The sequence below is a fragment of the Lissotriton helveticus genome, chromosome 8 (genome assembly GCF_964261635.1).
Source record: "Lissotriton helveticus chromosome 8, aLisHel1.1, whole genome shotgun sequence".
NCBI classification, from domain to species: Eukaryota; Metazoa; Chordata; class Amphibia; order Caudata; family Salamandridae; genus Lissotriton; species Lissotriton helveticus.
In genome coordinates this window covers 1,502,908,409-1,502,934,603 of record NC_136069.1, presented here as the reverse complement: position 1 = coordinate 1,502,934,603, position 26,195 = coordinate 1,502,908,409, and the positions used below count along the sequence as shown (strand labels likewise).

The 26,195-nt window shown below is 45.8% G+C and overlaps 1 protein-coding gene across 2 annotated transcripts in view; it reads right to left on the bottom strand.

Moving 5' to 3' along the window:
- Positions 1-26,195, bottom strand: part of LOC144773449 (disks large homolog 2) — a 583,523-nt gene that overhangs the window by 378,861 nt on the left and 178,467 nt on the right. For both annotated transcript variants that reach the window (XM_078658480.1, XM_078658479.1), the window contains exon 2: positions 5,881-6,057. In XM_078658480.1, the coding sequence (XP_078514606.1) occupies positions 5,881-6,057 (177 nt within the window). The remainder of the gene's footprint in view (positions 1-5,880; positions 6,058-26,195) is intronic.

The following is a 26,195-nucleotide window of genomic DNA, read 5'->3' as shown; positions in this document are numbered from 1 at the left end:
TACATTGGAAGACCCACTTGGCGGACCCACCGGGGCTTCTGAAGTCCTCAGACAGCACAATCGGCGCTGTCCTCGGGGCCCGCGCCCTGCCTACGCCCCCCCTACCCTGGTGAACCCTGACTTGCTCCCACTGCCAGGAGGGGGGTCGGGGTTACGCTATCTGCGGTGCGCCAGAGACATTGTGTTGAAGGGGTGGCCGGACCCCTAGAGGTGAGTGTCCCCCGGGAGGTGAAGGAGGGGGCCTCCGGAACAGAGGATCCCGGCTCTGGGACGGTGGGCACTTTGGCCCTGGATGTGCACACTGACATTGACTTCTGCTGGCCTTTGGCTCACAGCCCGTGGAGGGGAGGCACCACAGCTCTCTTAGCCTGGTGAACTAACATACATTGCTTGTGTTGCGCACTCTGTCACCCCCCCATTGAACTCACGGATTAATTGAGCTCATTAGAGCGTTTGGGCGACGACACATTTTGTTGTTGCCCTTTTGGCATTATGGTTCTGTTAATATTCTTTTTGAGACTAGTGTCGGCACTGACATGTCACAGTTTATGTCCCTGTGTCTGTGTGGGATGGCGGGCTGGAATCCTGGTCATTGGTTTCTGCTGTTGTACTTATGTGGCCGGGGCGGGCTGGAGGCTGGGGGGGGTGTGTGGGTGATTGGGAGATGTGGAAACTGTGATGGCTACGGTTAAATTTTGTACCTGGAATGTCAGGGGCATGCACACACCCTCACGTAGATATCAGGTGTACTCCTATCTTAGAAGACATCAAGTACAGATCGCATTGTTGCAGGAGACCCACCTGACAGCCGCGGAGATCGCCACACTTCGCCGTAGATGGAGAGGGCAGGTATTTGCCACGAGCTTCTCAGCGTTTGCTCGAGGGACCCTGATCTGGGTGCGACCGGGGGTTCCATTTACACTGACACATAGCGACATTGATACAGAGGGGCGTTATGTCTTCATACAGGGCAGACTAGACGGGCAACAGATAGTTATAGCCTCCATCTACGCGCCAAATGTCGAGCAGGGGAGGTTCCTGGCGAGACTGTCGACGGTGATCGCACCTTGGTCTGACGTGCCACTATTGTTAGGTGGCGATTATAACAGTGTACTAGATGTCTCCCTTGATCGCTCGTCTCCTCCGGCGGCTGTCGCCCCAGCCCAAGCAACCTCCAGGGCCCTTCTTGATTGGGCAACGCAGTGGAACCTGCAGGATGCTTGGTGGGTCAGGAACCCTAACGCCCGGGTATACTCCTACTTCTCTGGGGCCCACTCATTACACGTTAGATTAGATAGGTATATGATGTCCCGTGACTTGATTCCCTATGTAACAGACACCGACTACCTGGGGCGGACGCACTCAGATCACAACCCACACACTTTGGATTACGGGTGAAAGCGCCCACGCCCGCCTGTGCCCACATGGCGACTGCAGCCGGATCTCTTACTCGATACTCCATTCCGAGAGGAGATGTCCAGGGGGATAATACAATACTTCGAGGACAATGGCGACTCTACCTCGTCCCCGAAAATTGAGTGGGACGCCTTTAAAACGGTGACCCGAGGGAGCTGTCTCGGTGTGCAGGCAGGCCTGCGGAGGCAGGTGGAGCGGGATCTGATGACAGCGGAAGCGACTTTGCTCGACAAAGAGCGGGAAGCGGTAGAGGGCGATGACTCCCAATTGATTACAGCCAGGGCAGATCACGCCCTTTTGATGGAGAGGCTGAAGAACCTTAACTTTGCAGCACACTCGGCACGCACCCACAACACAGGTGACAAGCCAGGTAGACTCCTATCATGGCTGATACATCAGGATACTCAGTCTGCGTTGGTGCTGTCGATCCGCACGACTCAGGGCACTGAAGTCTTCACCCAAAAACTGATATATGAGGCGTTCACAACACATTACAGGTCCTTGTACAGCTCGCGACTGAGAGCCACCGAGGTGGAAATCGCAGATTACCTAGCGACACTGCAGCTACCAGCGGCCACTCGCGCCCAACGGGCGGAGCTGGGAGCGGAGCTTACTGGTGAGGAGCTACGAGAGGTGATTTTTTCCCTCTCTAACGGCAAGGCGCCGGGCCCGGACGGGCTCCCGGCAGAATTTTACAAGGCCTATTCCTTGTTACTAATACCGGAACTGTTAAGGGTGTACAAGGCGGCATTTGAAGATGCTGAACTTCCAGCGTCCCTGAACGAGGCCAATGTGATCTCCCTGCTGAAACCAGGCAGGGAAGCGTGCGAGCTGGGGTCGTACAGACCGTTAGCGCTCCTTAACACAGACTACAAGATTTTGGCGGCGACATTGGCTCAGAGGCTTGCGCCCCTAGTTCCCACGCTGGTGCACTCTGACCAGAACGGCTTTGTGCCCACCCGCAGCACGTCTTACAACATACGTCGCTTCTTTAGAGTCCAACGCTACGCGATCTCCAACTGGCCATGCTCAGGGTGTATAATACTTGATCTAGAAAAGGCGTTTGACTCGGTGGAGTGGCCCTTTCTGCTCCAGGTGCTCGAAAAGTATGAGCTGGGCGACGCCTATATCCAAATGGTGGAGCTCCTCTACCAAGCGCCCGAGGTGCGAGTCCGGACTGGGCGGCTGTTCTCTGACAGAATAAGGATCGGTAGAGGCACCAGACAGGGATGTCCCCTCTCTCCCCTGATATTCGCGCTCCTGATGGAGCCGTTGGCAGAACTGCTCCGGACCTCCGGAGCCACCTGGGGCATCCCACTGGCAGATGGAACACACTCGGTGTCCCTGTATGCCGATGACCTGCTGTTATATGTCAGGGACCTCACCCACATACCTGCGGCACTCACGGACATCTTTCGGGTGTTCGGGGATATGTCAGGGCTCCGCATCAACTGGTCAAAATCAGGGGTCTATGCGTTCAGTGACACTATGCCACAATGTGAAGTGCGAATAATGGGCGAGGAGCTCCGATGGCACCCGACGGTATTCCGATACTTGGGTATACTCATATATCGAGACCCCGTTGCTCTCCTAGAGGGGAACCTTGTGAGAGCCATCTCCTCGCTGTCGGCCCAGGTCACGTTCTGGAACTCCCTCCCACTGAATGTGGCGGCTCGAGTGGCGCTGACAAAGATGATAATGCTCCCCAGGCTCCTCTACTTTTATGCTAACCTTCCCAATCAGGAACTATATTACCTAGCGGCCCAGCTGCAGTGGGTTGCCTATTGGCTTAGTGGCAGGAACCTGATGGACACGACCACGGAAGACTCTACCCTGACCCCGACTCAGGTGCTAACGCTCTTCCACCCCCTGACGCGAGGCCGGCCTCCCGACCAGATCCACTTAGCTGTCGCAAGACAGTGCTTTGTGCGAAGCCTCAGGCTTACTAAAAGCACGGTGCCATATGCCCCGAATCTGCCGCTGCTGGGGACCCCCTGGGGGAGTGGCGTGATGTCCTCATCCGTGCTACGCAGTTGGACTGCGGCGGACCTGGACAGTCTAGGTGACTTGTATAGTGATGGGGAGCTACTGTCCTTCGAGACTCTGACCGCCGACACAGATCTGCCGGCGGGACAGTTTCTGACACAGGCTCGGCTTCTCCGAGTGCTGACGGAGAAGTGGGGAGATCTGAGTCAGGAGCCGACCACACATATGCTCATACAGTACCTACATGTGATGGGCGATGGTTCCCATCTGGTACACTGGCTGGCACAGGCGCTGCACTATCATACTCAGTTCTCCTCCCAACGACTGAGAGAGAAATGGACAGCCGACCGGGGTAGCGAATTGTCAGATAAACAATGGGCCGCAGTACTGGCTGGCGCAAGGAACATGCCTCGTAATGCGAGATTTAAGATTATCCAATATTACATAATACACAGCGCGTATTTGTCCCCGGACAAACTAAATCGCTACTTTGGCCTCGACTCTTCAGCATGTCCCAGGTGTGGACTCCTGAACTCGGATCTGCTACACGCACTTTGGAGTTGCCCTCACCTTACCATGTACTGGTCGGCGGTCGCTGACACATTAGCGGCAGCCACGGGCGACGCCCTTCCCAAGACGTGGGAGGCATGCCTACTGGGACTCTACAAGAGGACCAAGCAGACCAAACTACAGGCACGTTTCTGGGACCTGGGGCTCATTACGGCCAAGCGGCTCATCACGAAACGCTGGAAGAATACTGCCCCCCCCGCGACCTGTGGACTGGCGTCGCTCATTTGCCAACTGGGCCAGCGCAGAGAGCGTGACATTACACAGAGAAGAGACGGCGGGACTCCGAATGTACCCGATTGCCCAAGGGTGGGACGCTACCCTGACTGCTTACCTTCAGGCTTGTACCCAGGCTGGTATCACATGACCGCTTCGTTACGGAGTGGTGATGGACCCGTCATCCCCCGCCCCGACATGCCGCTCCCCCCCCTCCCCGGCCGTTGGGGTAACGCCCGACGAAGTCTGCTAGCTATTATTCCCTCCTACCGCCACATCGCCGCAGCGGTCCTCAATCCACGACCATTCCCGCCCCCACACTGTCCTTATACAGCGTCACATACACCATTAGTGTCACTGATACACTACTGTACACGCTCACACTAGTCCGATTGTTGTTGATGTGTTTTCCCTCCTGTTTCCGTTACTTCCCTATTATTTCTCTTGATTGGCAGTTAGTTTGTTTCTGCTGTGCTCACGATGATGTTGATCTCCCCCGCCCCATTTACCCTCTCTTCAATGTTTATTGCATACTGCCATGATCACACGACTATAGCCATGTGTCCCAAATGGTAATGTGGGACGCGATTCCTGTCTTTAACATCACCCGTGCCAACCAGGGAACACGGCCCAGGGTAACCGCTGTTGGCTATCATGACCACTTTGGCCCTCCTGCAGTGACATACGCTGCAGACACTGCAACCCAAGATTTATCCTGGAACTGAGAATTGCGGACTAATGCATCTTCCCTGGCTACTGTTTATTTTTCACCTATACACGACCGAAATGTCGAAAATGTTACTGACCGGGTAATGATTGTCGTTTATATGACATTGTATGATCTATTGGCTTGTTACTTGTGAAATTAAATAAAATCTGGGACCGTTGGTCTCAAAAAAAAAAATCTGTATATTCTTCATTGAACTCATGGTCCACAAAGATATCCATAGCCAAGCTGGAAAGGAAACCTGTTGTGATTCACCAGCGCCTTTAAATAAGACTCGATTGACCGCAAAGTTGGGGGTTGATATAGGATACCATTCAAATGTATCTTTCTGCTTCTATGGACCATGAAGATTAACATCCATAAATGAAGGAAAACTAAAAGACTACATGTACGCTGTGTTGCTGCTTCTTTTTTGTTAAATAAGCCACTCGAAGACCAAATGTGCCAGCCTGAGGTCTCACCAAGTCATTCAGTGATGGAGGAGAATACCAGCTATGTGCATCCAAACGAATATCTCTAAGACAGCTCTAGTCTGTACGATCGAGTAGGGATATTGATTTACGAGAATATTGCATCCAAAACATCAATGACTAGGATATTGAGAAAGTGAGTATATATAAGTAAGTAAAGTTTTACAATTGTTAACTCCACAGCTACAAACATTGAAGATCTATATATTGTCAAGATACATGTATGTGGAGTTAAGAATTGTAAACATATACCTACATTCAAAAACATACCTAAGCCCCTTGTGAGCAGCAGCCCTGTCCTAAAAAACACACAATTTCAAATAAAACATATTTACTATAATCAAAAGTTGATTTGACATCTTAAGTGGTAAAACACAATATTTGGTAATCTTAAGGTATTGACAGCCTCAATAATATATCAGTTTGGGCGATCATTGTTTGTTTAATGCCAATTTGGACATTTATTTATAGCAGTTGAGTAGCTAAACCAGGATTTACCTCCTTTTGCTGGGTATGACCCCCATCTCTTCACTGTCTCCCTCCTCCATCGCTCTCCTCGCTTGCCACCATTCATCATCAGACGCATTGATGACGTGAAGGATGTCTCCATACTTGAAACTCAGCCCTTGGCTCGGTAGACCACTGTCTTTGCTCTTGTCGTAATCAAACATTGCTCTGTCGATATGAAAGACAAAATACAATTCATTGTCAGAACCATTGAAAGTGCAAAAGCAGTGGAATATGCTTCTGTTTGCCAAAACATTTTTATCTCTCCTCTCTGCAACAATTTTGATATCAATGATATAGCTGGTCATCAAATAAAGTGTTACAAACATTCATCTTAAGACCAACAAAAATCTCTGAGACAATTATAATATAATATATTATTGTAATGCCTTGCCATGCTGTTGGCATGGCTGTAGCACCCACATTGATAGGACTGGAGTTAGAGTAGCATATCTTCCATGGCAAGGTTAACATGGGTCCAGGCCGTGGCCATGTCACTGTAATGGTGTGTAACAGTATTTTGTGGCATTCATCCCACTATGGACTGCGACCAGGGGCTCAGTTACAGAAGGAATGCCTATGATTCATTTTACAAGACAGACTTTTGGATATTGTTGAACACTTTTCAGTACAGAGCTTTGCGTAATTGCCTTTTATTTTATATTATTTTAGTTTAGCTCCCTGCGTTTGTTTAGTTCTGGCATGTTGATGTGCATCCATTTTGTAGTGCTAGGCCTTCTTTGTACACGAGCAAAAAGAAGGTCTCAAGAAGCCTGTGGAAACCCTCACAGCTATCTGGAGAGAGCTCAAGTGCTATGGAGTTGATTATGAGGGGGGAGAAAAATACTTGGTCGAATGGGATTTAGTCCCATTTAAAAGGCAGACAAATCTGTCCTAATGTGGCCCAGTACCCTCTTTGTCACCCTCTATTGGGGAATAATTTTGGAATAGGAAAGTGGTTTGGCAATTGCTCCAGCTGACAAAAGGACAGCCTAACTTTTAACAATCTTTTCACATTCTAGTAGAGGAACAGGTAAACTTTTCTTTTTTTAAGTGAAATCTAGAATACCTTCAGAATATACGAGTGACTGAAATTCCAAGTGAAGTTATTTCATCCTGTGCTTGTACTGGTTCATATGCATTCAAAGCTGACCACATCACACTCATATGAACAGTCTTTATTTTTTAAATATTCTCAATGACACTAGACGTCAATACTATTTTGTTGAGGTATACATTTTTTATACTAGCACATGTTTGTTATGGAGGTAGTCTAGCCTATCTAGTGTGGTCTCAAAACAATAACCTGGGAACTTGCGTGTCTTTCTCTCCCAATTTAGGTATTAATGTCAACATTTGCTGACACTGACATTAGTTGTCTAAATTGATATAGAATAAACTTCTAAAGTGCGTGAATGCCAATGGCGTCTTGGCGCTAAAGCCAAAGCATTGTCTAATGAGTAGTTCTAGAACTAAGGCCTACTGACTGCAGATTATCAAATTGGGCCAAAAAATAGCCCGGTTTTAAGCTTCTTCTTAAATCTGAGCAGATTAGGCTGGCTTCTGAGATGTTCAGGGAGATCGTTCCACAGTTGACCTGTAGAATGGATGAAATTCCTGCTACCCCACTTCTCTCTTCTGATTTTGTGGATGATTGCTGTCCTGAAATTCGTTGATCGTAGCGCTATTTAAAGCGTAAATTACTTGACAAAACATGGCTGATTTGTGTATAAAAGTCACTTTTTGGATTCCCTGCCTTTTTTTTCAATGGCCATCCACCTGCTCCAGCCATGGTGTACTAAGTTATACAAAAGGACATGCAATAATCAAAAGCAATGATTCCTACTCTTTAAATCCATCAATACTGCACACATTACATTAGGCATCTTAGGCTACCACTGCAATGTACTAGGGCCCAGATTTACTAGGGCCCAGATTTACTAAGGCCTTACATTTCCAGTGTGTCATGCAAGGTGACACTAGCAGTGGTTAATTTGTAAAATATAAGGTGCCAGGGCTCTCCTGAGGCAGCGCTAACAGGAAAAATGTGCTGGTGCAAACTGCCTCCCGACTAGAGCCCCAGCACTTATTATTCTTGAGAGGACTTGGCCTAATGGCTAGAGCTGATGATTTTGGAGCTGCGGAACCGGGTTCCAGTCTCGGCGTGGCTCAACATCCTGTGATTCTGGAGTAAAATCACGTGACTTCCAAGTGAATGTGCCCTTAACTGGTGCTATAAGCGCCGGTGCTGAGGACTAGGTGCCAGTGATGAGCACCGGAAAGCACCGGCTCAAATTAAGCACTGGACGCAAGGCAATGCAAGGGTTTACGTGATATTTACTAAGCCACATGAGCCACCTTCCATGTCTTAGTTAATCGCTCCATTGCATTAATCTATATTGGGAAGGCATTCCATAGGAAAAGTGTGAGCACTCTCAATTTGACATCCATGGATTCTGACACCTTGCCAGATTTACTAAGGATAGTAAACCCAGTAATGTGTCAAAATGCTGCGCAATCCCAACAGAGGGGAGAGGGGTTGGCCTAACGGCTAAGGCGCTCGACCTCGGACCTGGGGATCTGGGTTCGAGTCTCGGTAACGACGCCAATAACCCCCTGTGATTCTGGGCAAATCACTTAATCTCCCCGTGCCTATAAAAAAAAATATATATATATGAAAGTGTGTCCTCATGTAACATAACTGGTGCTATGTAAAGCGCTACTGCTTTACTGCTGTACTGCTACCCCATGACCCCATCAGCCTGCACCGGAGCTTAGAAAGCGGAACGAACACCGGACCCCTCCCCCACCCGAAGAGAAGTAAATACTGGTGGACACTCTGGGAGGCATCGACCCTTCACGATGGCAGCAGAGGACGCTGCACCGGGACCAGCGTTAGACGAATCACGACAGCAGACCCCAGCAGACCCCCCCCCGCTCCTCCGGTCAGCTCCGCAGCAGAAGCGCCCCAGCGGACAGCCGGCACCAGGACCAAAGCGGGACAAACACCGGACCCCTCTCCCACTCGTCGGCAGCAGAGGCGCTGATTGCTGCACCGTGACCAGAGTGGGCCGAAACAAACACAACAGAACACCCCCTCCCGCCCGCACCGCAGGAGAGGAAGACCAGCGGTCTGTAAGGCTGAGAGGGGCTTGGGGACGCTGATTGCAGCTCCGCAGCAGAAGCACCCCAGCGGACAGTCGGCACCAGGGCCAAAGCGGGACGAACACAGGAGTCCTCTCCCATTCGTCGGCAGCAGAGGCGCTGATTGCTGCACTGGACCAGCGCGGGACGAATTCATCGCAACGGATCACACCCTCCCGCCCGCACCGCAGCAGTGGAAGACCAGCGGTCTGTAAGCCTGAGAGGGGCTTGGAGTCGCTGGTTGCTGCATCGGGAGCCCTACAGACCTGGGCGGCGGTGGACGCCCCACCCGCATCCCTCACTCCCTGTCCTGTTGCAGACACAGAGGGGTCTCACTCACTCGCTCATTCTCTCGCAGCAGACAGCGAGAGCTAACCTCAACTATTCACCGTGAGTAAAAATAAATATAAAAAAAAGGTATTTTCTCTGTGTGAACTCGCCTATACCCATTTCCTTTGTTCAAAATGGCGGGGGACTAAAGAAACAATAAAATCTAAGGCAATAAATCACCTCCTGTGCCACCAGATGCTCACGAGGCTCCTGCAAGATAAGACGCCCTCACAGCAAGGTAGAATCTGCCTAGTTTGAAAGTGTAACTGTCCACAGAGCAACTACAACAAAGAGAGGACTACTGTCTCCCTCACCCTTATGTGGTGGCCATCTTTGTCCAGTCTCTCTATCGGGTGGCCATCTTGGACTAGTCACTGTTCACTGGAGCCCCGGTCCTCCCCTCGTGGCGGCCATAGCTAGACTACTACTCTATCTCTCTATGGCGGTCTTCATGGACTAGTCTTCCTGGCTATCAATTACTATCGGTACCACAGTCTCTACATAGCTCTGTACTTAAATCTACGTGTGCTTAATTGTCTACCTCTTATTGCAGTATTATTTTACATTGGGTATTTTGCACTTTATATAACCTGGTGTTCCTGACGTGCTTAGTGACTACCTTTTACTGAAGTATTATATGACTACTGGTACTCTACACCCAATGTAACCTACACCCTTTGTCACTTTTCCCCACCGACAGGGCACTGACTGCTACCTCATATTCTATCGGCTGCCCACCAGTGCCATAATGTTCATTGCTGTAATTCGTCTGCACCTATATTGGATCTAGTAATTTCATTAGTAGTTTAGTCCTATTTGTATATTGTATATGTTGTAAGTTGCACCTATATCACTGTGATCCCTATCACTCACGGATAGCTACCTCAACTATTTGGTTATCATTTTAAACTACTTTCATCTCACTTTATCACTATGATGCACTGATTATTACCTCATTTACACTGTTATCTACCTCAACTATATGGTTATTATTGTATACTACTTTCATCTCACTGTATCACTGAGTACTACCTCATCTATCTCGTTTACCTCATGCAAACTGCACCCAGCCACTCTCGACACTTGGACTACACCGCTGCTATTTCGTACATTATGATGTGTCAATTTGGCTCCACCTAACTGGTTTGCTACCTCTCAAATATTGTACATTGTGTAAGCTGCATCTCCGCACTGCTTGACCTTGGATTGCTTCGACTGCTACCTCTATCCTTTTTGCTACTTTTGACCACTCACTAACGTCACTCCTGTGCCCTTTAGCCAACGGCTGACTGATTACTGTCGTCTTTTCTCCCACACCCATTCTTACAGCCATCCTAACATGGATCTCATCGGTAAGCACACATACAGAATCAATTACCCTCCCGCTCTCACCAAAAAAGCAGCTAAACGTTTTAAACATAGCTTCCTGAGGTCGCACCCTGAAACACCCGTTGCCGACTCCTACTTCTCACCGGGCAATGGAGCCCTGAAAACTGATTTCATCTTCCACACCTCACGCATAGCCCAATGGAGAAAAGCATTTCTAACCCTACTTACCGTCTCAGCCACCAGGAAAACAGCTCATGGCATAACCCTCTCCATCACAACTTCCCAACTCTTCCATGGCAGAACCACCATCACCATCTACAATAACGGGATTGTCCTAATTCAATCCACGGACAAGAACCTGGAAATACTAGACAACCTGTTCCCCAAGTTCAAAGAACACCTCTCCAAGATGCGGACCACCACCCAGAACTCCACCTGCACTATCATCACCCCCGACGACGCAGCCCCCACCCACAACACTACTAACATAGTTTAGCGCCGGATCTATACGCACCTCACCTCTTCCCCCAGCACCCTAAACAATCACCCACCTGCTGTTGCCACCCCACGCTCCCCAAGCGCAGTCACCAATCTCTCCCCTTCATACACTAGCCACCCCTCTAACATCACCCCCTCTAACATCACCCCCACCTCGACCCCCACTCATACCCCCATCCCTCTCTCCCATGACATAACAACCCCCACCCACAACACCTCCTACCTAGATCAGCGCCAGAACGGCACGCGCAATGACAAATCCTACCCTTTGTTCCCCCCATTCTCAATACCCATGTGAGCACACCCCCTCCCATACCTCCTCGATACACCCACATCCTCGACTCCCCCACGCCCCCTTCCCCCCACGCTACACCCCCCATGAACGCTTCTGAACACGCCACCGTCCGGAGTTTATCTCCCCCCCTCTCCCTCCCCCCCAAGGCAGATCCACCTCCCTCCCCAGCTCCCTCCCCACTCTCACTCACGACACCCCCACCCTCGCATCGAGTCCCACAGAACATACCGCCTTTCTTACCTTAACATCCCCCTCTCTCTCTCCTCCCACTCTCAGCCCCCACTACCTTCCTGCCACCCCCACTGTCTTCAGCCTTCACTCTCTCTTTAACTCACCTGCACCGTCTCCCACTGTTGACACCACTTATGTCTCACACTCTCCACCTACTCCACCCACACCCCTTGTCCACAAATATGCCCACACCTTGAATAACATCCCACTCATTATCACCGCAGAACCTTTCAACAACGCCAGCATATCCCCCCTCCGATACCCTGCTCGCTTTCCAGCTCACTACTCAACCATTCACCAATGGCTCTCAGCACCAACGCCATCTCCAATACTCCTCTTGACCTGACCTTATCTACCCTCCAACAAGTCAAAGAGGACCTCCTACAAGTCAAAAAGGATGTCCACGACATCAAAGACCTCCTCCTCTCACGGCCCAGCCTACCTCCCACCATCCCACTACCCTACAAACGACGCACCCTCCCTACATACACTCGCCTCAAACGATCCCCGAGATGGCCGACTATCCCCGTTCGCAATAACTCCCACCGCCCCCGCCGTGTCCTCAACTCACTGTCTGACCGCGACCTATGCTCTCTCCTTCACTCCTATGGCCCAGGTCCTGTAAAACACATATCCAACACACACATCCCCATACCCACAACTCACTCAAACCCTCTGAGGCTCCAACCCATAGCAACAGAGGTTCCATCCCTAGCAACCTCAGAAAAATCCCCCTCTCTCTAGAAGGTTCGACCACCCTTCTCACTCCCAAACTCAAATGCATCCTACTCAACTGCAGATCGGCCCAAAGACACTCCTCCGACATCGCTGATCTCGTCTCAGCAATGGAACTGGACCTAGCCATTCTGACGGAAACGTGGCTTACTGAAGTCTCTACCCCGATAATGGACATATTAGTCCCCCCCAATTATCACATCATTAGACTGGATAGGCCTGTCAAGACGGGCGGGGGAATTGCATGCATTTTTAGGAGCAACCTCTCCGTCACTAAAGCCGCCTCCCCCTCCCTCACCTCCTGTGAACTCCTCTGCCTCGATATCACCAGCGAGGGCAAACAAGTTTGTGCTTTACATCTCATCTATCACCCGCCTGGCGACAACCTCATATTCACCCAACAACTCATGGACACGATCACCTCCAATGCCGGTCGGCAGATCACCCAAATCTACTTGGGTGACTTTAACCTCCACTGGAATGATCAGAAAGACACCGAGGTGAACAGTCTCAAAACTTTCCTTAATGCGCTTGACCTCACCCAAATATGTGATAGACCAACACACGACAAAGGCGCGATACTCGATCTCATCATCGCCAAGGAGGACTCCACCAAACTGGAGGCGATCAAACCCTGTGACTGGTCAGATCACCACATTATCACCTTCTCTATTAACGAAAAAGTTAAACCGAACCCGGTTCAACCCACCAAATCCAAAATCTGGAAAAGGGACATGAAGAGTCTTAACCCCACTACACTGCCTCCCCACCTCAACAGTCTCCTCCTTCCCCCTCCAGGTGTCTCGGATGCCCAATCACTGACCGACCACTACCTTGACTATGAAACTAATAGTCAATGAAGTCGCTCCACTGCAACTGAAGAGAGTCTCCAACAAAATTTCTAACCCCTGGTACGATGGCAGACTCAATGACGACAAGCGGACTATGCGAATGGCAGAGCGTACCTGGAGATCTGACCCATCATCACTGCATCTAAAAACGCTTAAAAAGAAGAGAAATGACTACTTTAGGAAAATAAAGCGCACAAAGTCGGACTTCTTTAGCCGTCTACTGGACCAAGCAAAAAACAGGCCAAGAAAACTGTTCGAACTAATCAAGACTCAAACAAAGGCACAACCCTTACAATCAAACAAAGCAACAAGCGACACCCCACACTGTGAAGCCTTCTCTGCTTTCTTTAAGCAAAAGACCGACAACATAAGAAATGACCTCGTCATGGATTTAAGCCGATTCCCCAATCACACCAGAATGTCCAACATTCAACCTAAAAACAATGCATCATGGCTGCACTTCGACAGCTACACGGAAGAAGCTATAAACAAACTACTCTGCACTCTGAAGCCCTCTAATCACCTTACAGACCCCCTACCTGCTAATGCAGTAAAAGACTTCACCCCCTTGCTCCTCCCTCTTTGGACCAAAATCATCAACAGCTCCCTTCAACAAGGTCTCATCCCAGACTCCCTCAAGGTGGGGCAAGTCACACCTATACTCAAGAAACCCACAGCTGACCCGTCTGACCTGAACAACTACCGGCCTATCACCAATATCCCCACCCTGGCCAAACTGCTGGAGAAATGTGTCCAACTCCAACTAACAAAACACATTGACCAATTTGACCTTCTCAACACTCACCAATCAGGCTTCCGAGCGAAACATAGCACGGAAACAGCTATGACACACATAATTGATGACGCCCTCCAAATCCTTGACCGCAATGATTCCTGTCTCCTCATCCTTCTTGACCTATCGTCAGCTTTTGACACGGTCAAACATGAGAACTTATTGGAGCTGCTAAGCACTAGAATGGGTCTTTCGGGAACTGTTCTCAAATGGTTTTCTTCTTTCCTTCATAACCGGTCGCAGAAGTTCAAGATCGACAATGTGCTATCTAAACCAGTGCCTGCAGATCTAGGTGTCCCACAAGGTTCCTCCCTCTCCCCCACACTGTTCAACCTCGTCATGGAACCACTCGCCACCTTGCTCCAAGCATCCAATGTTCAATTCCATATGTACGCCGATGACACACAACTTTACCTAAAGCTACAATCCCCGGAAGATATCAAACTACTGAATTCCACACTTAGCAACACTCAATCCTGGTTGGCCGTTAATCACCTCAAACTAAATGCGCTGAAAACTGAGTTCCTACTCATCTCACCCCCGGCGAAAACTTCCACCACCCAAACGTGGCTCAATAACCTAACAGCACTCAATGTCCAACCTACTATCGTGGACTCAGCGAAATCCCTAGGCATCACAGTTGACGCCAAGCTCAACATGCAACAGCACGTTAGCATAGCCACAAAAGGGGCTAATTTCCAAATCAACACACTGAGGAAACTCAAACCCTTCCTCCCTGCCAAAGACTTCCAAACTGCTGTACAAGCTTTAGTCATCCCTCGCATAGACTACGGAATTGTGGCCCTCAGCCGACTCCCGCTATCCACAACAGCACCCCTAAGAGCCTCCCTGAACGCTGCCGCGAGACTCATTACTGGCTCAAGAAAACATTCACATATTTCCCCAGACTTAAAATCTCTAAAATGGCTGCCTTTTGAAGCCAGAATACAGCTAAAAATTGCAATAATGACACACTCGGCCGTGCACCACAAAGCACCCAACTACCTCGCGCAAAAGTTGTCTATATCAGGAGGGTCGAGATCCAATCGTAGTACAAAAAATCTACTTCTGAAACCTAGTAGATTCCGGAAAGAAAAAACATACAAGCGCTCCTTCTTAGGAATGGCACCCAGGATCTGGAATGCGCTCCCTCCGGAAACGAGGCTTATCTCCTCCACTGCACTCTTCAAGAAAGAGGTGAAGAGAATCCTTCTGGCCAAGATCTCCTGAACCTTACAGAGACTGGAACTGAGTCTCTGCATCGCGCTGTATCACTGATCACCCTGCCCTTTGGCACTATCCTCCTACCTAGGGGGTCACTACTACGCTACTCTCTTTCTAACGACCAATATATGCTACTCTTTGCTGTATTTATATTACTTGTTTACCTGACTGTATTTTGATAGGTTTTGATATGTTTCTGTACATTATTGTTATCTTCTATGTTTAGTGACTACTATATTGCTCCCATTATGTTGTTCATTCCTGTTGCCCCTGCCCCTGTCTCTGTGAAGCGCTCTGATATCTGTAAGGATCTTGTTCGCGCTATATAAAACTTTGAATAAATAAATAAATAAACAGAGGCATAACAAGGAGAAATATGTTTATTTCTCCTTGTTAGTTCCTCTTTCTATGTCTGCTGCGATATGCAGCACATGTAGAAAAGGAAGATGACTGAGGATTGCTTATGTGCAGGAAGAGTCCCCTTCCTGCACAAAAACAATCCTGCCTGTTTGGAGGCACCCTTCCACCATGGTGCACAGGTGCCTGTGTTGGGGCTAAGCAGCAGTCAGTGCTTAGTAAAAATGGTGCATTCCTGCTCCCTCCGTTTGCCGCAGTGCAGCAAGTTGTCTGGGCCTAGGTTTGTGTCAGGTCTTTAAGAAAATGGTCCTCTCTTGAGTGGGTCTTCCATCTTTCCCAAAATTGTCCCCTTGTTTCCTCTTTACAGAATACTTTACATCAGTGGCAAAACAAAACTTTAGGGGCCACTCCTGCAAGGGACATGAAGGGGCCCCCGTGCTCCGGACCCAGTCAGGAGCTCTCAGGCCTGGGCCAGCTGCCCGTGCACAGGGCCAGAGGGCGCCCCCTGGAGCTTGGGCAACCCACTGCATCACACGGGCTGCAAGAGCTAATGTTACGCCACTGCCGTGCATGCATCAAGAGTACGGGTGACAATGTGTAGGATTAGGCAGCGGAGGCACTGTTGATTGACACATGTAAACTTAGGATGATAGATGGAGTAATAAGAAATAACATCCTTTGCAAAGCCCTATACAATCAAAACATGCTTACATTGATAGTACAGTAAATACTGACACACATCGCAGACAAGGAACGCAAATCCTACATTACTGCTGTGTTATGGCACCTTATGGTTTACTGTGTATTCTGTAAGGAGCATGACTTATATTTAAAAGATAATTACCTGACACACATACCTCCTTGTCACACAACCTATTGTGCAATGATAGCATCTATGAAGAAATGACTCGGGGAACAGGCTTTATTTAATTGGATTTCTGAGGTTTCTCGCACAGAACAAAGCAATCGTCAGCCTGTGCGTGCTCTCGGTCTCCTTGGTGACCCCCTGACTGCATCTTTAGTATATTTTCATTAAAAAACTGAGAAAAGCCATTTACACATAGGAAAGGCCTTTGCTTCGGAGCAATCATTGTCTGGGTGCAGGGCTCTTCTTAATGCGACACTAGCCAGCATTCTTGTCACCGGCACATTGTGTTACATGAGTGGAAAGGTTTGTTGCAATTCCTGATGCTGCCCCCAATACCCCACTTGTCCTGAGGGTTGTGCCCCCTCTTTCACATGCAAACAGGGATGGCTTCATGGCACTGATCCAGCCCATCATATCATCCATGCGGTTATTACTTCAAGCCAAAGTGAGGCCCAGATCCACAAAACATTCTCCTTGATCCATGCAGATAGGGAAAATGGGCCCATTCTGCACATGCACAACATCAAAAAGGGAATTTGTGTGTGTGTACAAAGTGTGATACACTGCTTCCAAACCTAGCATACCCAGAGTGCACTGTTAAAGCAGTGATATCCTAAATTCTATAATTTCTAAATCCTAAATTCCTTTTCTTTTTCTAGTCTTTCCATTTAAGTCTGTGGTTCTTTTGATGTCAAGGAAGGTTCTTAGCCTTTCTCATCTTTAGGCCCTTGTAGGAATACAGTGCAGATTGCTCTTATTTTGAGCAGTGTCGGTGATTGAAAATCAATTTTTCTAAATTTGGAATGATAAGAAATAGAGAGGTACATATCTATATATATAAAAAAGAATGTATGTCTGTCTGTCTGTCTGTCTGTTTGTCCTTTATGCATTTCTACACCATTCATCTGATCGCCATGAAACTTTGGGAAGTTGTTGAGTACACTCCCGCGAAGGTTTCTGGCATAATTTTTTTTTAAATATCGGCCCCCCAGGGCCCTCATAATCTTTCGAATACTAATGTACGCACCAGACGGAAAAACAACAAATCGTGTATCCACAAGCACTCGAATAAATAAATAGAATTAAAACACCATTCATCCGATCACCATGAAACTTTGGGAAGTTGTTGAGTACACTCCCGCGAAGGTTTCTGGCATAAACATATTTTAAATATCGGCCCCCCAGGGCCATTATAATCTTTCGAATACTGATGTACGCACAAGACTGAAAAACAAAAAATCGTGTATCCACAAGCACTCGAATAAATAAATAGAATTAAAACACCATTCATCCGATCGCCATGAAACTTTGGGAAGTTGTTGAGTACACTCCCGCAAAGGTTTCTGGCATAAAAATGATTTAAATATCAGCCCCCCAGGGCTCTTATAATCTTTCGAATTCTGATGTACGCACAAGACGGAAAAACAAAATATCGTGTATCCACAATCACTCGAATAAATAAATAGAATTAAAACGGCATTCATCCGATCGCCAGGAAACTTTTGGAAGTTGTTGAGTACACTCCCGCAAAGGTTTCTAGCATAAATTGTTTTTAAATATCGGCCCCCCAGGGCCCTCATAATCTTTCGAATACTGATGTACGCACCAGACGGAAAAACAAAAAATCGTGTATCCACAAGCACTCGAATAAATAAATAGAATTAAATCGACACTTTGAAATGTTTTCCATTTTAAAATGAATAAGTTTCAATAAAAATGACACAATGTAAATTGAATGTTATCAGAACGAGATTCCTTGAATTTCCTTTCTTCGGAGATCGCAGCAACGCGCGACGTGTAAGCTAGTCTATAAAAAACAACACAGTAGCACCTTGTTTCCTTTCGTCCTGCTAAAGAATATTTATAATATGGAGTTGACCAGGGTGCAAAATGGACACATATCTGATGAGAAACAACACAGTGGCACCATGTTCAAAGGGAATCTTTAATCACATCTTCAAAGGGGGGTCTTTAATCACAATAGCTCCATATAATATACTGTTAGGAAACAGGCATGTCATTGGTTTACAAAGATCAAATTGTGCTAAAGTAGGAAGGCCTTTTATTGGACAGTCCAGCAGCTGCCTCTTTAGGATTTTATTTATTCAAAACTAAAATGAGTTTCTTTTGGTTTTTGATTCAGTGTTTTGAAGACAGTTCATATTTTTATGTACTGTAAATGCATTTTTTGTCCTTCATCCTAAAAAATGTTTGATATGGATGTGGTTATTTAAATACACATAATATTAATGGAAGGGACAGATCATTTGCAGATTGTCCCCCTGATTATGGAAGAAGCACTCCCAGATTTGTTTGGGAAAGTAAAATCTGGCTTTCCACTAGACCCGGCCGCCCCTCCTCATATTCTCTCACAAGGGAGCCAAGAAATTGTGCCTATAAACAGGAAATTACTTAACATCTCGATTTCCACAGACATAGTTACACAGAAATGGAAATGTGGTGGTCAAGCCTCTGCTAAAAAAATTAATCTTGACCCTGCTTGTCCAGGGAACTTTAAACCTAAATCTATGTTGCCAGTGTTTGGGAAAATTCTAGTGAAACACATCAACCAGCATCTCTCTAAGCATCTAGAGGACAACCGGCTTCCGGATGATTGCCAAAACGGATTTCGTCCCAAGCATGGCACAGAGTTGGCACTACTAGTAGTCAATGAAGAGGTCAAACAAATCCTAGACAAGGGAGGAGCGGCAGCGATCATCCTCCTTGACCTGAGTGCAGCATTCAACACGGTCGACTACCAAACATTGGCACACGGGTGGAGGAAAATTGGTATTGGAGATACCGCTCTGCAATGGCTTTTGGCATTTCTAATAGAAAGATCATTTAAGATCTGGGAACCCCCCCGCCCCCGTTACTCTGAGACTGTCCCTCTGACGTGCAGGGTCCCCCAGGACTCTGCACTCAGTCCTACACTTTTTAATATCTATATTAGACCACTGACCTCCATTGTCAAGGAATTCGGAGTGAACATTGTTTCCTATGATAATGATACTCAGCTTGTCATCTCACTCTCTTCAAATGAGAGCTCTCAGCTTCAGTTAAGCCATGCCTTGAGAAATTGGCCCACTGGATGGCAAGATGCTCATTAAAACTGAATGGAGACTAGACTACGTTGATGGTGCTGGGAAATAACCCATCCCCAGCGACAGTGCTGGGTTGGCCAAACAGTCTAGGTATGCCATCCATTCCGCCTTCCTCTGTAAAAAGTTTGGAAATGTGCCGGGACAGTTCTCTGTCGATGGGAGTCCAAGCCTAAAAACTGACCAGTTTCTGCTTTGCCATATTAAGGACTCTGAGGAAAATTCTTGAACTACTTCCCATTCCTTGCAGAAGAGTGGGAGTCCAGGCATTGATCTCTTCACTCCTGGACTACTGTGACTCTTTATACCTCAGCTCCCCAAAAGCAGTCCAAACATGTTTACAAATGCTGCAGAATGATAGGGCCAGGACCACCTATAAGATACCTAGATGTTCTTCAACCAGGAGAGCCCTGACCTCATTACGCAGGCTCCCAGTGAACCATAGAATTAAATTTAAAAGCACTATGTCTGACTCGCAGGGCAATAAATGATTACAATATCAACAGCATATGGGTCGGCTACTACATGATTTCACAATGTGGAGCAGGCTTGTTTGTGTAATCTGTCTCCGAGTAGTAATTCTGCATTATGCTATTGCAATTTGTGAAGTTTCAAAATTCAGCCTCAACAATAGGATACTTTTTCACTTTCCAGTTAGTAAACTCTTTTGATTTTCTAACTCCACTTGAATTTGAATGCAAAAGAAGTTTTGCAAAAAAAGTAAAAGGTTTGCAACCTTTTCAAGTGAACACTGATCGAATAGTTTTAAATAAATGTATAAAGTTAGACTATTAAAAACAAACCAGGAGTCTTTGTTAAAAAGTAGTAATTAATAAAAAAAACAGTTTTCAAAGTTGAGCACAAGCTCAGGTGGAATTTGAGCACTGTTTTTTTGTGGTGAGTCAATGAGAACAGTATAACATTTTATGAGATGACTCGAAATTCAGTAACCTATGAGGTACTCGTAGTGAAACAAGACAGTGGGACCCATAAACCACGTCGGGATTGGGTATAGAATGTATATAAAGAACAATATCCCAACAGGTATCAATTCAAAAGACAATTATTCATGTATGTGGGAGGCATTACAGAAACAGGAAACAAGGAGACTCAAATGGTTTGTCTTAAGGTTGATAATCACCAAGGGATATCACATACAGTTACATAGGAATATACAGTTAAAGCAGCACTGTATAGAGAAAATCATATGACAACCCGAAGGCACTTGGTGTATAGTGATATATACAAGTGGAAACCGGTGACGACGCAAGTGAACAAGGTGAACACGTGAGTGGCGCAAGGTGAATATATATACAGTGGTGGCTCAAAAGAATAACAAATTACATCAATCGCATTCATTATTTTCCATTTTTGTCGAGAGCCGAACAGCAGGAATACGCCAGAGGGTTGCGCTGTGGTGTCGACGGCGTTTCGATCCTCTTTACTAGGGATCGTCTTCAGGACGGGGTTGTCAAATTAGTAGAGAGTAACTGTATGTGATACAACTTGGTGATTAACAACCTTAAGACAAACCATTTGAGTCTCCTTGTTTCCTGTCTCTGTAATGCCTCCCACATACATGAAAAATTGTCTTTTGAATTGATACCTGTTGGGATATTGTTCTATGAGGTACTCAGCACACTCTTCCACTGCTCAATACCTTCTGTGGCACAAAGCAGGCCCTGTCACCCAAAATAGCACTTGAGCATCTCTTCTTTGTGCTGTTGTGATTGATCATTGTCTCTCCCATTAATTCATTTTGGGAAATCTGACCTGGGTGTAGGGTTGGGCTGGGGAAGAGCCACAGTTGTGTTGTGTGCTATGACTGAGATCCAACCAGGGCAGGACTGGCCATATTGGGCATCGGGTATTTCCCTTGGAGGCTGGAAGGGTGGTTGCCATTTTTGCCGTGGTGGGGAGCGGTTTTGATACTGGGGGCCAGTTTAGGAGCATTGCTGCAATATCTGCCTCCAGTAACAAAAGCCGCAGTGCTTCACACTTACACCAACCCCTTCCCCTCCCCCAGGGGGCTGGTCCAACAAAATTGCCGGGGCTGCTTTGGGTTTCCAGTCCGGCCCTGGATCCAACAGTGTGAGAGTTCACTTGGTGTCAGTGAGGAGTCCTCAGTCGCTTTTGGCAACTTTAAACAAGTGACAAGTCCTTCTTCAAAGAAAATGTTGAATTACATGAGGAGGAACTAGCCAAACAACATCACAGGTAACAAGCAAAAAATGTCTAAATGAAGGCAGTTAAATATCACACATTTAAAATAAAACTACCACCAACAATTGAAAAATATCAAATGTAGAGATTAAAGATTTTAAAGAAAACAAAAAAGCATCCAAGGAACTAACTGAAAAGAGGTGTTCTATTATCCTTTTTATCACAGACAAAATGCAAAGCAAGATGATAAAATATTGAAGACTTCTCATGCTGTTAGCCAGGCTGTAGGCACTCTCAACATCTGGACCATGAGTGTTAAGTGAGGAATTCCAGGAAGCCTGACTGGAAAGATTAATTTTACTTTTTGCTTAATACATAGATCCAATTTTTGATGTGTCATGAAATTGGTATCAGGTGTGATCATTACAAGTTTCACAAAATATTTTATAGAGGTTGGGGTAACTCTTGTAATTTGCTGTAGTGTAACTACGCAAAATAACAGCAGACGTTTGGGAGATTGCATTGAATTTCGTGAGGAGCGCAGCCCAGCACTTTGTGCTATTGTCTTAGAGCAAGAAGAAAATTGTGCTAAATGCAACAGAGCAGGAACATCAGCAGCCTGCAGCTGTTCACGCTCACTAAATGTGGTGTTCCTGTGCTAATGCTGTGGGACTTTTTTGCCAAATCACTCATAATTACGTGAGCAGGCATAATCCCATAATGTTTAGTAATTTTGCATGAAAAGAGTAACGTGAATTTACTGAAATGACTCTGGCATAATTAAAATTTCACTCGGGCTAATGCTTTATCAATTATAAAGTTCTTCATGTAAAATAAAAAGATATTAACATGCTCCCTGATCCTCAAAACATTGGTTTCATCCCTTTTCTGACTTGGTATTTTAGGTTCAGCATCTTTTATGTACAGTCTATGGAGCAAGGTATGGTCCATTAACACTAGGCACTGATCATGGAAAATGAGTGGAAATCAAAACTGGAAGAATGTTATCTCATTTGTATGAGTGAAGTGAAAAGGTTTGCTTTCATATCAGAACATTTGTAGAGCAGATCGATTTTGAACATTCTCCCTATTCTCCTAGGTCCCACTTCTGAACAGTGCCAATTGAATTTGCACCTCAATTTGCTAAGCAGGGTGTGTTTTTTAACACAGCTGTTCTTAACGTTTTGAATTCTGTGGGCCTACAATGAATCATTACCGGAATCTGCCCCCTCCGGAGTCATTATTGGAAGCTGGGGACCCCCGGCCTAAGGAATTTCTCTGATTTGAACCTCTAAACAATACACAAAAATTACCAAAACAAATATATACCAAACAAATGGTCAAATATTGAAATATTTTGTTTAACTCACAATCAAGTATAGAAAAGTTTTTCAAATTTACAATTTTGCTTTTTTGTGTATACGTTAATAATTCTTATTCATTCTATTTAATATGACTAGGGGGCATATGTATCAACATCCGTGTTTGCGATTCTCAAATAGCGATTTTTTGGGAATCGCTATTTGAGAATTGCAAAATGGGATGTATTTAAAAATCGCTATTTTTTTCCGATTTCTTAGTATTCCTTAATTGCGATTAGCAAATTGCGAAATCGCAATTAAGGAATACCTTCCCATTCATTCCTATGGGCCAGGAGGCCAATATTCACAATTTGAGAATCGCAAATTGAGAATAATTTCAAGGGTGCAAGGGTGTCATAAGGACACCCTGATGCACCCCTGAAATGAGCATGTGTGCGCATATGGCGCACATACATGCCCTAACGGCATGTATGTGTGCCACATGGCACTTTGAAACATGCCAAAAAGTGCAGTATTGCCAGAAATCACATATTACCACCAACTTGAAGTTGGTGGTAATTTGTGATTTCTTAGGGAGAAATCGTAAAACTTGGGTGCATGATATATAGCATTTAATGAATCGCAATTTGAGATTCCTTAAATGCTTACGCAAAAATAAGGAATCACATATTTTGCGATTCCTCAATTTTGCGATGAGAAAACAGCTCATACATCGCGTTTAGTGATTTTTTATTCGTAAATGCTGTATTTTTGCGAATAAAAAAACGTTTTATACATATGCCCCTTAATTCTGTAAAAAAAAGTCGCAGACCCCCTGAGTATGCTTCGTGGACTGCCAGGGTCCTAGGACCACGGGTTAAGAACCACTGTTTTAACATGTAAAAACAAAACATATGGAAACCCCGACCATCCATAATTTATCTTTAGACAACTGCAAATATTGTGTTAAGTAAAACTGCACTTTTCTTGCCCGTGGGATGTCTTGGTAAACTTTAACTCATAAGGTCCTGGAGAAGGGAGCACAGTCTGCTGATCATGGATTGATGGAACACTGGACAGTGAACATTTACAGAGTTTATTATAGGTGTGCTTCTGATGCTTGATTGGAAGAACTCTGTGATGGGTTAAATGAAACAAACCATTGTTGCCTAGCAACCGCTGCTGTACTGTGATGAAGTATAAATGGAACAGGGACTTCCAATCAGTGATAGTGTGCCTTAGTAATGATTTGAACGGATTTGTCTGACAAAATGATTTCCTTTTATTTCACAAGTCATATTTTTGCAAGGGTTTTCTTACTTAGACTGTCCTCAGATTTGTGGCTGTCTTCAGCCATAAAATAAGCAATGACAAAGCAAATAGTTTGGGCTTTTGTGTAATGCAAGCACGTAGCAACGAATAACACCGTTTCACACATGAAAATGAGGCATATGCACAACTTTATGTAAATAGAGCAACACATCCACAGATATGAATTCACACACGGAAAACATGTTTTTTTACATTTGTTTTTGTAAGCAGGGCGAAAGACATGACACCATTATAATAAAGTTGATCGCCAGGAATGAAAAAATTGACAATTTACACTGATACACATTCTTATTCAATTGTCAACTGAAACCCATGTAGAATAAATAGTCATACCAATTAATCAACATACTTTAAAAGACACAGCGGGAATCCGGCAAACCCATACAATCAATTAAAACTACCTCATAATTTAGCTGTCAAACCCAGAAAATAATTTTCTCCTAAAGTGCTAAAGTGCTTTAAATTCAAACTGCCTCTTGTTAGGCATAGTTACAAACACAGTTTACATTAAAGTGCAATGAGTTGAGGGAATCTAAATTCATATTGTTGTTTTCCAAATACAAGAAAGCCTTCCAAACAGTAATATAAATTTTTTTGGGGAAACAACATTAAAGTACAATTGCACCTTCCCTCAAATATAGGACCATAAAGTAAAATGTGCATAGTTACAAACAGTGTTAACATTAATAAACCCTCAACATTGCCAAAAAAATACCAATTTTAATCGCTCGTTCCCATGATCATCATGTGCTATCGAACAATGAAAAAATCCGTTAATAAATGTTAAAAACCTTCTGCCTATGCTAAACATTGTGACATAAAACATGCTTACAGATATCCACGCACAGAACAGCAAATATATAGGTATCTATGCATACAGGCCACAACACCACACACAAGACCAACACATGCTACGGCACACAGAGGACCAGACTTGCCATCATCTTTGATCACAGTCTAACCGGCAACCATGTACACCCAACAACTACGAGCACAAATATAGACCCACACTGCAATCTCAGATATTACAGAAGCAGTCACTCTGGACACAAGTAGCCACATTTAGATGGACAGAGGGAAGGAGAGGGAGTGGGGAGATCAAATAGATGGAAGATTGGAAGCATGGATGCAGGTAACCAAGTGTCAACAGCCCTTTAAATGATGGTCTATCCTTAGAGACGTCACCACCACAAGATGATAGATTTTTTTAATCGCCATGATCATAAAGCGACTGAAGTTTAAACAATAAAATAGTGTGTGGCAGAAAGCTGGACAACCTCAGAGTTACTGTGCCTGCCACTCAGCAACAGATACTTCTTACCTCTATAGATTATCATTTACACCAAAAAGATTTTTCAGTGGTGGATGGCAAGTCAGAGCATGCCATGGAGCTTACTAACTGATGGGTGGGTGGCAAATCCTGCAGTGCTCTGAGAATTACTAAGTAGTTGGTGGCAAAGGCGAACATGTCTTGATGCTTGCCATGTGATGGGTGGAAAATATTACCCTGAGCTAATCCTTAGGAAAACATGATGGCAGATGTATGGAGTAGTCTAGGATGTTCGAGTGTTATGGCAGATATCTGGGGGCTACAAAAGACAACAACGACTAGAGGTGTCCCACGTGACAAGGGGAAACCTGACAGCTATGCATATGGAGAGGTAGTCTTGAAATACAGAAACATACATTTTCTCTTTCTGTTGTTGGCAATGTTTCACTTTCTCTCGATTTTTTGCATCCAGTGGAGCTGAGTG